This window comes from Ips typographus, linkage group LG2 (assembly GCF_016097725.1).
Source record: "Ips typographus isolate SLU linkage group LG2, UJ_Ityp_2.0, whole genome shotgun sequence".
NCBI lineage: Eukaryota > Metazoa > Arthropoda > Insecta > Coleoptera > Curculionidae > Ips > Ips typographus.
The window spans coordinates 8,050,934-8,063,496 of record NC_138423.1 but is presented as its reverse complement, the minus strand read 5'-3'; the positions used below and the strand labels follow the sequence as shown (position 1 = coordinate 8,063,496).

Genomic DNA, 12,563 nt, shown 5'->3' with positions numbered 1-12,563 from the left:
TATAATAGGTAGATTTCTATTCTATAATAGAAAATATCAAAAGTGTAAATATTTTGAAAAGTTTAGTTGACACCACAATATAATCTTTAAAAAATAAACTCATGGTTTGTCATGTCTCAATAATAAAGCGATTGGCTGAGATAAACTTTTATCGACTAACATTTTTTGGTTCAAGCAATGAGGGTTTATGAGATATTTACCAAATAAACCAGTCAAAATAATGCTGATGCAATAATACAGTCCCTATTTATAATTGCGTGTTTAGAATTTTTTTATCGGGTTATACATAACGGAAGAACCGATAATTTATGTTGTTTTAGTGAACTTTTGAAAATTTAGCTTATCTGACCTTTGTCACACTGATTATTGGACAGCATAACTAAAAACCAAACACACTTTGACTATTAATTTTGCTAGATTAGCAACATTAGCACAAACATTTTTCAGGTACTTTTGTTGGTGTAGTGTTTACTTTATGCATATAAACACTTTTAAATCTGGAACGTTCAATATTAGGTAGTTCAGTAAAATTAGATTTCATTGTCTAGAAGCTTTAATCGTCTATGTAAACTAAAATACGTTCAGGAATTAACTATAAATATAAGAGGACGTGCTAATGTATTCAAATTTAAAATAAAGATTTCTGAAAACCATCCTACAACATGTTAGTGTTAAACAAAATTTGGGTAAGTTATTGTTTTTCTATTAATCTTCGAGCACTAAGTGTACGACAATTGTGACAGGCCCTTTTCGCTGTCATTTTCATGATGCTTGCCCTTTTCAACCAAGCAGCTGCAATGCCCCAGTTAGACGGTCCTGAGCGTCCTCGACAATCTCATCAAGGTATATTTGTTTTATTAAAATTTTATTATTAGATTTAATTTGAAAATTTTACACCAAATAACAGTGCTCTTACTTAGTAGTAACTTTAAGTTAGTTACGTCTAAAACGGTGAACTCTTTTGGCCCAACAACTGACTGTACCAAATTTTGTGGTGTTTTTTTAGGTTATTGGATAGGAAATTTAATGAGGATTCCGAAAATGTGCTTAAAACAGTCAATTTCTCACTCCAAGTGGGTTTTACAGGCGAAATTGTCCCTGACTGTGCTTTCAAACTGTGTTTCTGGTAGTTCAAACTTTGACAAGGCTTTTCTTCCTGACTGTACCAATATTTATAGTGGTTTTTTTCAGGTTATTGGATAGAAAATTTAATGATGATTCGGAAAATGTGCTTAAAACAGTCAATTTCTCACTACAAGTGGGTTTTACGGACAAATTTGTCCCTGACTGTGCTTTCAAACTGTGTTTCTGGTAGTTCAAACTTTGACAAGGCTTTTCTTCCTGACTGTACCAATATTTGTAGTGGTTTTTTTCAGGTTATTGGATAGAAAATTTAATGATGATTCGGAAAATGTGCTTAAAACAGTCAATTTCTCACTACAAGTGGGTTTTACGGACAAATTTGTCCCTGACTGTGCTTTCAAACTGTGTTTCTGGTAGTTCAAACTTTGGCAAGGCTTTTCTTCCTAACTGTACCAATATTTGTAGTTGTTTTTTCAGGTTATTGGATAGAAAATTTAATGAGGATTCCGAAAATGTGCTTAAAACAATCAATTTCTCACTCCAAGTGGGTTTTACAGGTGAATTTGTTCCTGACTGTGCTTTCAAACTGTGTTTCTGGTAGTTGAAAATATGACAACGCTTTTCTTCCTGACTGTACCAATATTTGTAGTTGTTTTTTTATGTTATTGGATAGAAAATTTAATGGGGATTCCGAAAATGTACTTAAAACAGTCAATTTCTCACTCCAAGTGGGTTTTACAGGCGAAATTGTCCCTGACTGTGCTTTCAAACTGTGTTTCTGGTAGTTCAAACTTTGACAAGGCTTTTCTTCCTGACTGTACCAATATTTATAGTGGTTTTTTCAGGTTATTGGATAGAAAATTTAATGATGATTCGGAAAATGTGCTTAAAACAGTCAATTTCTCACTACAAGTGGGTTTTACAGGCGAAATTGTCCCTGACTGTGCTTTCAAACTGTGTTTCTGGTAGTTCAAACTTTGACAAGGCTTTTCTTCCTGACTGTACCAATATTTATAGTGGTTTTTTTCAGGTTATTGGATAGAAAATTTAATGATGATTCGGAAAATGTGCTTAAAAACAGTCAATTTCTCACTCCAAGTGGGTTTTAACAGGCGAAATTGTCCCTGACTGTGCTTTCAAACTGTGTTTCTGGTAGTTCAAACTTTGACAAGGCTTTTCTTCCTGACTGTACCAATATTTATAGTGGTTTTTTCAGGTTATTGGATAGAAAATTTAATGATGATTCGGAAAATGTGCTTAAAACAGTCAATTTCTCACTACAAGTGGGTTTTACGGACAAATTTGTCCCTGACTGTGCTTTCAAACCTGTGTTTCTGGTAGTTCAAACTTTGACAAGGCTTTTCTTCCTGACTGTACCAATATTTGTAGTGGTTTTTTCAGGTTATTGGATAGAACATTTAATGATGATTCGGAAAATGTGCTTAAAACAGTCAATTTCTCACTACAAGTGGGTTTTACGGACAAATTTGTCCCTGACTGTGCTTTCAAACTGTGTTTCTGGTAGTTCAAACTTTGGCAAGGCTTTTCTTCCTAACTGTACCAATATTTGTAGTTGTTTTTTCAGGTTATTGGATAGAAAATTTAATGAGGATTCCGAAAATGTGCTTAAAACAATCAATTTCTCACTCCAAGTGGGTTTTACAGGTGAATTTGTTCCTGACTGTGCTTTCAAACTGTGTTTCTGGTAGTTGAAAATATGACAACGCTTTTCTTCCTGACTGTACCAATATTGTAGTTGTTTTTTCATGTTATTGGATAGAAAATTTAATGGGGATTCCGAAAATGTACTTAAAACAGTCAATTTCTCACTCCAAGTGGGTTTTACAGGCAAATTTGTCCCAGACTGCTTTCAAACTGTGTTTCTCGCAGTTCAAACTTTGACAACGCTTTTCTTCCTAACTGTACCAATATTTGTAGTTGTTTTTTCAGGTTATTGGATAGAAAATTTAATGATGATTCGGAAAATGTGCTTAAAACAGTCAATTTCTCACTACAAGTGGGTTTTACGGACAAATTTGTCCCTGACTGTGCTTTCAAACTGTGTTTCTGGTAGTTCAAACTTTGGCAAGGCTTTTCTTCCTAACTGTACCAATATTTGTAGTTGTTTTTTCAGGTTATTGGATAGAAAATTTAATGGGGATTCCGAAAATGTACTTAAAACAGTCAATTTCTCACTCCAAGTGGGTTTTACAGGCAAATTTGTCCCAGACTGCTTTCAAACTGTGTGCTTTTACAGGCGATTCAGTCTCTGACTATCCTTTAAACTGTGTTCAAATTTCAGATCACAACTGATTTGAAACGTTGTGGCACCGAATTAGTTTTTCCTAAATAACTCGAAAACAGTGAAAGTCACAAAAAATCTGCAATCAACTCATTAACCCCACGCTTTAAGTTTGCAGGACCGTTTTTGCTTGTAGTATACAGGGTGTACATGAAAATGATGGTGATTAACTATTTTCGGCCCCCCTCTACGCAATTTTTTAGATAGAATTTTTTACTCAATACCACTGGAAAGAGAAGCTCAAGACGGTTAATTTGAATGGTTCAACCTCCCTGAACTCCCAAAAATAACCGAGTTACAGGGTGTTCAAATTTCAAAACCACAATTTCAACTGATTTGAAACGTTGTTGCACCAAACCAGTTTTTGCTAAATAACTCAGAAACGGTCAAAGTTACGAAAAATCTGCAACCAGAGAGACCAAAAATATTCCTAATTAACTCCTTAATTCAGCACCGTTAGTTCGCAGGACGGATCTTGCTTCCTGTATACAGGGTGTACATGAGTAGTATGGTGATTGACTGTTTTCGGCCCCCTTGTACGTAATTTTTTAGCTAGAATTTTTTGCTCAATATCACTGGAAAGAGGAGCTCAAGACGGTTAATTTGAGTGCTCCAACCTCCCTAAATTCCCAAAAATAACCGAGTTAGAGGGTGTTTCACTTGCCTATTTGGCTATTCCTTCATAAAGAAAAAGTCACAATTTCCATTATTAATTTAATACACAGTATTACGTTGGAACAAAGTAAGATAAATAACAAAACTTTAATGATTTAGGAGAACGAGGTGGAAGCCATGCTGGACATAACCACGGACCTGGTGGTCATGATCGTGGAGCAGCTGGACCAGTTGACATTTCTTTATATTAGTCTGTAACATTGAATAATTTAAAATATATTTTTTTTAACGTATTACTTACCTCAAAAGCTTTTTTAATCGTACCCTGTCATGTTAAACCAAAAAAAAGCCAAAACTGACCTCTCTAGCTCTTCATGATACCGAGATATTGAATTTCAAAAAGTAGTAAAAAATGACCCCTAATATTCCCCCATTCTTTCAATTTTTTGAAAAATGAAAGATTTTAAAGTGTTTTTTTTGTACTTGTTTTATATAATTTAAGGTCCTTTGGTATAAAAATGCCCTTTGCTGTGCATTGGAACCCTCCTGGAGAAAAATAAAAATGCTAAAATTGCATTTATTTGCAAAAAGGGCATTTTTTAAATTTTTGAATAAATGTAACTTTTTTATTTGATCTCTTATAGATTTTACTAAAACGCCATTAGAAAAAGGATAAAAAATACTACAAAATGAGCCAAAACTGGCCTCTCTAGCTCTTCATGTTACCGAGATATTTAATTTCAAAAAGTAGTAAAAAAAGACCCTTAATGAAAAATTAAAAATTTTAAAGCGCTTTTTTTGTACTTATTTTATCTAATTTAAGGTCGTTTGGTGTAATATGCCCTTTGCTGTGCATTGGAACCCTCCTGGAGTAAAATAAAAAATTGACAAAATTGCATTTATTTGCAAAAAGGGTATATTTTCAATTTTTGAATGATTGTAACTTTTTTATTTGAACTCTTATAGATTTTACTAAGACGCCATTAGAAAAAGGATAAAAAATACTACAAAATGAGCCAAAACTGGCCTCTCTAGCTCTTCATGTTACCGAGATATTTAATTTCAAAAAAGTAGTAAAAAAGTCCGTTAATGAAAAATTAAAAATTTTAATGCGCTTTTTTGTACTTATTTTATCTAATTTAAGGTCGTTCGGTGTAAATATGCCCTTTGCTGTGCATTGGAACCCTCCTGGAGTAAATTAAAAAATTGACAAAATTGCACTTTTTGCAAAAATTGCATTTTTGTTCAAACGGACGTGAAGTAATAAAAAATATTACAAAATGAGCCAAAACTGGCAGCCTCTTCATGTTACCGAGATATTGAATTTCAAATAGTAGTAAAAAATTACCACTAATACCCCTCCCATTATTTCAATTTTTTTTGAAAAATTAAAAATTTCAAAGTGCTTTTTTTATACTTAGTTCACCTATATTAAGGTCCTTTGGTATAAATATGTCCTTTGCTGTGCATTGGAACTCTCCTGGAGCAAAATAAAAAATTGCCAAAATTGCATTTTTTTTAAAGTTTTTGTTTAATTGCAACTTTTTTATTTGAACTCTTATATATTTCATTAAAACGCCATTAGAAAGAGGATGAAAATACTACAAAATGAGCCAAAACTGCTTCTCTAGCTCTTTATATTACCGAGATATTCACATTCAAAAAGTAGTCAAATAAGTCTCCTAATCCTAAAAATTTAAAATTTTAAAGGGTTTTTTTTGTACTTGTTTTACCTAATTTAAGGTCCATTGGAAGTAATAGTTTCAGTAGCATTACTTAATGTGTTTTGCTACACTACGCGATGATCTCCATCTAATATACTATATTGGTAAAGCAAGAAATAGAAACACAATCAATTTCTCCAGCATTAGAACAGTTAGTTTATGGCCGATCTTAAACTGTGCGTAAGAGGGCCATTACGTAACGGCAAACTATGCGTAATTAGCTATTTACCCTGAGGTTGTAAGTAAAGTTATTAAAACAGGGCAAATGCCACTGTCTGGAATGGCAAATAACATAAGGTCAACAACTTTTGTATTTAACTCACGTTGTGATCAAAATCTGCCGAAGAAAGTGTTAACATTCCCATAAGGTATAAATAACCCAAATTATTTTCTTGGAAAATTTCTGCTTATATTATTATTGTTTATGTCGGTACATTCCGTGATTTACCGAACATGTAAATTACTATCGAAGGTTCCAGCTTCCAATCTCCTACGTGCATATTTGCCACACCTTCGCTTCGTCAACTTCTCGTCACTGAACGTCAAGAGGTTCAAAAATGCTTAGCTTCTAACAGAATAATCAAACAGCTTGAACATATTTTTCGAGAATTGTAACATCCTTATTGACACAAATTAACACCAAACAAGCCAATTAACATAGTTTAGTATAAAAACAAAACTTCAGTCAAGATCTGACCAAGTACTGACCTACAGTTAATACAGTTAGCAAGTGACCATTAAAGTAGCAGGAAAGAAAATGTTACAAGTAAGTTTGATTTGATTTTATTAAAGTATGTTTGATTTTATTTACTATATTAAATCACAGGCAACCATTGAATTTCTGCTGGTTTTGTGTGCCACCTTAGGACATACATACCCAGTATCAGACCAAGGGGTGCTAAACCAATCAGAGGTTATTTTTGTGCCCTTTGACGTTAAATATGTCCCGATCGAAGTTCCCGCAAGTGTCAGCCAGCAAGAATTGGAAAAAGTACTGAACCCTCAATCTAAAGAGGTTAGCGCAGCTCCTGCATCAATCGACCAGACTAGTATCCCAAATTTGGAGCTCCTGAAAGAGAAATTTGATGTAGACGAAACAAAAAACCCTGAAGATTACGTTTTAGTGCCAGTCGCCCTTCTGGAATCGTTGGAGGCCACTAAATCCACTGACAAACACAGCATCTCCAAAAGGCAAGCACCGGGTTTTCAGAGGAGATTACGCAGGCCACGGCCTTTGGTGGGTTATTTAAATAATTACGATCAATTTCCTACTGTAGCGTGATTTAAGGCAAATTAGTAATTATATGTAAGTGGACAACTAATTTATTCTTCGGCTGTAATGTATAGATAAGCACTATTTAATGTTATGTTAAACGCTGAATTATAGTAATGTGAAATAAATGGGTGATTTTTGTAAGTGATATCATTGTGTACTAGTAATTTGCTTCCATATATTTGTATCAGACGAATAAAATTAAAAATTAAACCATATTGCTTGCTACACGTTGATTAGAGGATGATATTAAATTTAAATAGAAAGATAAAGAAAATAGTAAATCAAATTAACAGTCAAAACTTTGGTTCAGCGAAATCCTTGGCAATTTTAGAGATCTCTGACACATTCAAAATGGTCCTAGAGGCCTCTGGCAATTTTGAAAAGGTTTAAAACATTTGTAGAACCCTCTGCACTTTTAAAAAAATTCTCAGTACCATTTATAAATCTATGGCACGTTTAAAATGGTTCTATAGGCCTCTGGCAATTTTGAGAAAGTTTAAAACACTTGTAGAACCCTCTGCACATTTTAAAAAGCAGTCCAGAACCTTCAGTGCCCTTTAGACTGTTCAAACACTTTCCAAATGCTCCTAAAGTAGTCTATAAAAGTTTAAAACACTACAGAAATTCCAAAATGCTTCTAAAGTAATCGAAAGCCTTCCAAAAGCTTTTTAAAACAGTCTAAAGGCTTCCAAATGATCTTCAACTAGTCTAGAAGCTTTCAAAAAGTTTCGGGGCAGTCTAAAAGCTTCCGTATGCTTCTAAAGCAGTTTAAAAGCTTCCACAAGTTTCTAGAACCCACCGTAAGTTTTTAAATGATTTAAAATCAGTTCAAAACCTTCTTTGCTTTTTAAACCCTCCAGAACCCTTCCAAATGCTCTTAAAGTAGTAATAAAAAGGTTTTAAAACACTAAAGAAACTCCAAAATGCTTCTGAAGCAGTCGAAAGCCTTCCAAAAGCTTTTAAAACAGTCTAAAGGCTTCCAAATGATCTTCAACTAGTATAGAAACTCTGAAAAACTTTCAGGGCAATCTAAAAGCTTCCGTATACTCCTAAAGCAGTTTAAAAGCTTCCACAAGTTTCTAGAACCCATCGTAAGTTTTCAAATGATTTAAAATCAGTTAAAAACTTTCATTGCATCTTAAACTCTTCAGAAATCTTCCAAATTCTCTTAAAGTACTCAAAAAATGGTTTTAAAACACTACAGAAACTCCAAAATGCTTCTATAGCAGTCGAAAGCCTTCCAAAAGCTTTTAAAACAGTCTAAAGGCTTCCAAATAATCTGCAACTAGTCTAGAAACTCTCAGAAAGTTTCAGGGCAGTCTAAAAGCGTCCGTATGCTTCTAAAGCAGTTTAAAAGCTTCCACAAGTTTCTAGAACCCATCGTAAGTTTTCAAATTATTTAAAATCAATTCAAAACCTTCATTGCTTTTTAAACCCTCCAGAAACCTTCCAAATGCTCTTAAAGTAGTAATAAAAAGGTTTTGAAACATTACAGAAACTCCAAAATGCTTCTAAAGTAATCGAAAGCCTTCCAAAAGCTTTTTAAAACAGTCTAAGGGTTCCAAATGATCTTCAATTAGTCTAGAAGCTCTCAGAAAGTTTCAGGGCAGTCTAGAAGCTTCCGTATACTTCTAAAGCAGTTTAAAAGCTTCCACAAGTTTCTAGAACCCACCGTAAGTTTTCAAATGATTTAAAATCAGTTCAAAACCTTCATTGCTTTTTAAACCCTCCAGAAACCTTCCAAATGATCTTCAACTAGTCTAGAAAGTCTCAAAAAATTGCAGGGCAGTCTAAAAGCTTCCGTATGCTTCTAAAGTAGTTTAAAAGCTTCCACAAGTTTCTAGAACCCATCGTAAGTTTTCAAATGATTTAAAATCAGTTCAAAACCTTCATTGCTTTTTAAACTCTCCAGAAACCTTCCAAATGCTCTTAAAGTAGTAAAAAATGGTTTTAAAACACTACAGAAACTCCAAAATGCTTCTAAAGCAGTCGAAAGCCTTCCAAAAGCTTTTAAAACAGTCTGAAGGCTTTCAAATGATCTTCAACTAGTCTCGAATCTCTCAGAAAGTTTCAGGGCAATCTAAAAGCTTCCGTATGCTTCTAAAGTAGTTTAAAAGCTTCCACAAGTTTCTAGAACCCCCCTTAAGTTTCCATATGCTTTAAAATCAGTTCAAAACTTTCATTGCTTTTTAAACTCTCCTTCCAAATCCTCTTAAAGTAGTCAAATAAAGGTTTTAAAACACTACAGAAACTCCAAAATGCTTCTAAAGCAGTCGAAAGCCTTCCAAAAGCTTTTAAAACAGTCAGTAGTTTCTCAAAATATTTCAAGACAGTCTAAAAGTTTCAGTGTGCTTTTAGAGCAGTTTTAAAAGCTTCCAAAAATTTCTAGAACCGTCTACAAGGTTTCAAATGCCTTCAAAGCAGTCCAGAACCTTCAATGCTGCTAAAGTAGTTTAAAAAAATTCAAAACACTACACAAACTCCTCTTTCCGAGAGAAGCTGCCAAAAAATTTTAGAACCGTCTAAGAATTTGCAAATGCTTCTAAAGCATTTCAGAATCTTCAATATGCTCTTTTTAAACGCTTTTTTTCACAATTTTAGTGCTTTTTAATCAGACAAATTTAAGGGTTGAGCTTAAATAATGGAAATTCAATTTAATGATTAGACGCTTTATGCAATTCTATAAAAATTAATTAGCACAAAAATATCAATTTTCGATTCGAGTACCACTTTGGTACCTACTTGTAAGTAGGTACCGGTGGCGCAAGATTGACCTAAATTTCATACATTTCGCAGAAAATTTCATAAGACTTGTTTTCGCAGTGTGTCATCTGTACTGGCTTTTTAGGACATTCTAAAATACTTTTAATTATTACTTTAAAAAGTGATAATTTTAAAAGTGCTTTTGTTTCAATCTGTTTAAAATGGACTACAAGTCACATACATATTATACCAGATATGACACAAAATTCTGACAACCGTTTGCGTAATCCGTTGAATGATTATGTACTCATAGAATTTGTTGACGCACACATCTACACTGACCTTTATACTCAAATATTTTGTTATTTTTTTGAATATAAAACAAGGTAAAAATACCACAGAAAGTATTTTTAAACCCCACCCTAATGAAATAAGCAAACCAAGCAAACACAGTTCGAATTTCTATCAGTTGGTGACGGAATTACCTTTGACATGTCTCATCTGAAACAAATAAACTCGATACAAGTGCTAATTTATTAAACAAAAGGAAAATCGGATGTAATGTGACCATTTAGCGAGAATTTTTACTCTGCACAGGCAGTTTGTATAAATACTCTCGGATCGGAAACTAATACCATCAGTTCAGTTGTTTCATCCTACAATTTGAGATCAAGCTTCTGTTTCAAAACAATAAGAAAAATGTTCTGGGTATGTATTTTGTATATTGATATTTGTGTATAACTAATGCGTGTAATTTTCAGTTGAATGTCGTTGTATTGTATTTGGTTGTAATGACAGCTGCAATTTCGGCAAAACCGACAGACTTCAAGGAAAACGACAAAACTTTGATGGAGTCGGTCAAACTAAATGATGACGATTTGGAAGCAGCCAACACTATGGTTTTTTCGGCCTTTGTTTGTTTATAGGAAGTATACAGCAAGAAGAAGAAAAGTAAATAGATTCTGATCTTAGAGATTCTGATTCATCCGCTCTTTTAACTCGTCCCACTTTAGTCGAAGATGAAGCTGATTTTGTGATGTTTTTAGTTTATACTTTTCTTTAAGTAATACTGTATTTTCAAGACTGACATGTAAGTGTTTGGAATAGCTTTAATTATCATTTATATTTACAAGAATATTTATTTCAATTTATTGTATGTTTGATAAAATAAATCGTAAACTGAAAATCGTGTTTACCTACGATTGTCAGTGCGTAAATAGCCAGTTACGTAATGGACCTATTTACGCACAGTTTTAACCAAACTACTACTAGAAAAAACTGTTTCTGTTTTTTTTTTGCTTTTTCTAAGTCTCATTTTATTAGTTCTCAAGATTTTCTTTCATATTTTGTGGTTTATCAATAAGTTTTTAAGGTTCACTATGTTATGCGTCCGAGTCATAACATAAAACATACTGAAACGCATACAATGGATTTACATTTATTTACAAATTATTGTAAAAACAATATAATAAAAATAAAACAAGCACTTAATTTGAAAATTCACTTGTAAATTTTTGCACTTACTGTAATGCTCAGAGGCATTATGTCTTAGTGAGTTATGCCATAAGTGTATCATGACATGGATTTTTTTTTTCAATAAAATAAAGAAAATTTATTTATCTAGTTTAAGTAGGATTGTATGTAGTTATTAAGAAAATTAACAGTATTACTTGATGAACTGCAAAGGAGGTGAAAAAGGTGGTATGTGGAGCTAGAAGGTGGGAAATAAGTTTTTTTTTTTGTTTTTATGGTGGTTGATTGTCAGAGAGACTTTGAGAGAGCTAAAAAAAAGAGAAATTCGAGTAAAAATCAGACTATTGAAGATCAGGGGATCTTAGAAAGCTTTTTCCTTTCGGAACGGAAGTTACTGGGTGTAATACCGAGTGCTACCAGCAATTGTACCGTCTAGTCCACGTTATGACATGGAGCAGATTGTGATAGAGGACCTATTCCAGAAGTGGTTAAATCGATAACCGAGGAGGCCTCCCGGCTGTTACCGAGGTACAGCCTTTGCAGTTAAAAATCCACCTCAACGGAAAAGAAGAAGATTGGTCAACTGACGGTTTATTTTGGACAATTCGGACTCTTTGACGAAGAGTATTAGTTGTAAGTAGTTTGTAATTTTTTGTATTAAAGACATTTGTAGTTTCAATGATATATTTAGAAGCAGGATTTTTAGGTAGAAAGTAAGTTAAAGTAAGGTTTAGTTATTTACCTTAAAAATAACTTGGCATCCCTATTATAGAATTTTTATTCAAGCTTATTTATTTACTAGATTATTAGAATGAATGGTCAGGGTGAATCTGATGCTAGTTATGATGATATTATCATGCAACTAGGAGGTGAGGGAGATTTGAGTAAATCTCATCTTCAGGATGATAATAATTATGACACTAGGCTTAGAATATGAACCAATTGAGTGATAGATCGTTCTCGCTCAGAGTTGACGTTTGAGGTTAGATAAAAAAGCCATGAACATGTTCTAAGAATATTAAAAATTACTTTTCCATTTCCATTATATTAAACTTGTTAATGATGTCCAATACTTGTTTGATTTTCTTAATAATTTACTCCCTTTGATTTCTTTCACCATGGAAACAGAATCAAATAATTCACTGCCCTTTTTAGACATCTTACTTCATAGATCCCATAGAATTTTCAGTTTTCCACAAGCTCACAAGCACAGACAACCTTATTCATCTAACCACCCTTTTAACCAGAAAACTGCTTCCCTTAATTGTTTTTACCACCGCCTGTTTAATATCCCTATGTCACAGGAAAATTTTAAACATTTTCTGTAGTTAACAAAATTTATTACAACCATTTCAACAAATTTGTTAACAGATGCTTAATTAAGTCA

At 33.2% G+C, this 12,563-nt stretch overlaps 1 protein-coding gene and 2 long non-coding RNA genes across 3 annotated transcripts; all 3 read left to right on the top strand.

The window, feature by feature from the left end:
• The first annotated feature begins 549 nt into the window (after positions 1 to 549).
• Positions 550 to 4,293, top strand: LOC145724560 (uncharacterized). The gene is made up of 3 exons (XR_014177043.1): positions 550 to 686; positions 744 to 843; positions 4,160 to 4,293. It is a non-coding gene; the product is annotated as an uncharacterized LOC145724560 (long non-coding RNA).
• Positions 4,294 to 6,271: 1,978 nt separating this feature from the next.
• On the top strand, positions 6,272 to 7,145 carry LOC145724559 (uncharacterized). The gene is made up of 2 exons (XM_081972904.1): positions 6,272 to 6,490; positions 6,551 to 7,145. Exons 1-2 carry the CDS (start codon positions 6,482 to 6,484, stop codon positions 7,004 to 7,006), a joined length of 465 nt encoding a protein of 154 aa, XP_081829030.1. The 5' UTR covers positions 6,272 to 6,481; the 3' UTR covers positions 7,007 to 7,145.
• Positions 7,146 to 10,150: 3,005 nt separating this feature from the next.
• On the top strand, positions 10,151 to 10,889 carry LOC145725014 (uncharacterized). The gene is made up of 2 exons (XR_014177151.1): positions 10,151 to 10,411; positions 10,465 to 10,889. It is a non-coding gene; the product is annotated as an uncharacterized LOC145725014 (long non-coding RNA).
• The last annotated feature ends 1,674 nt before the right edge of the window (positions 10,890 to 12,563 follow it).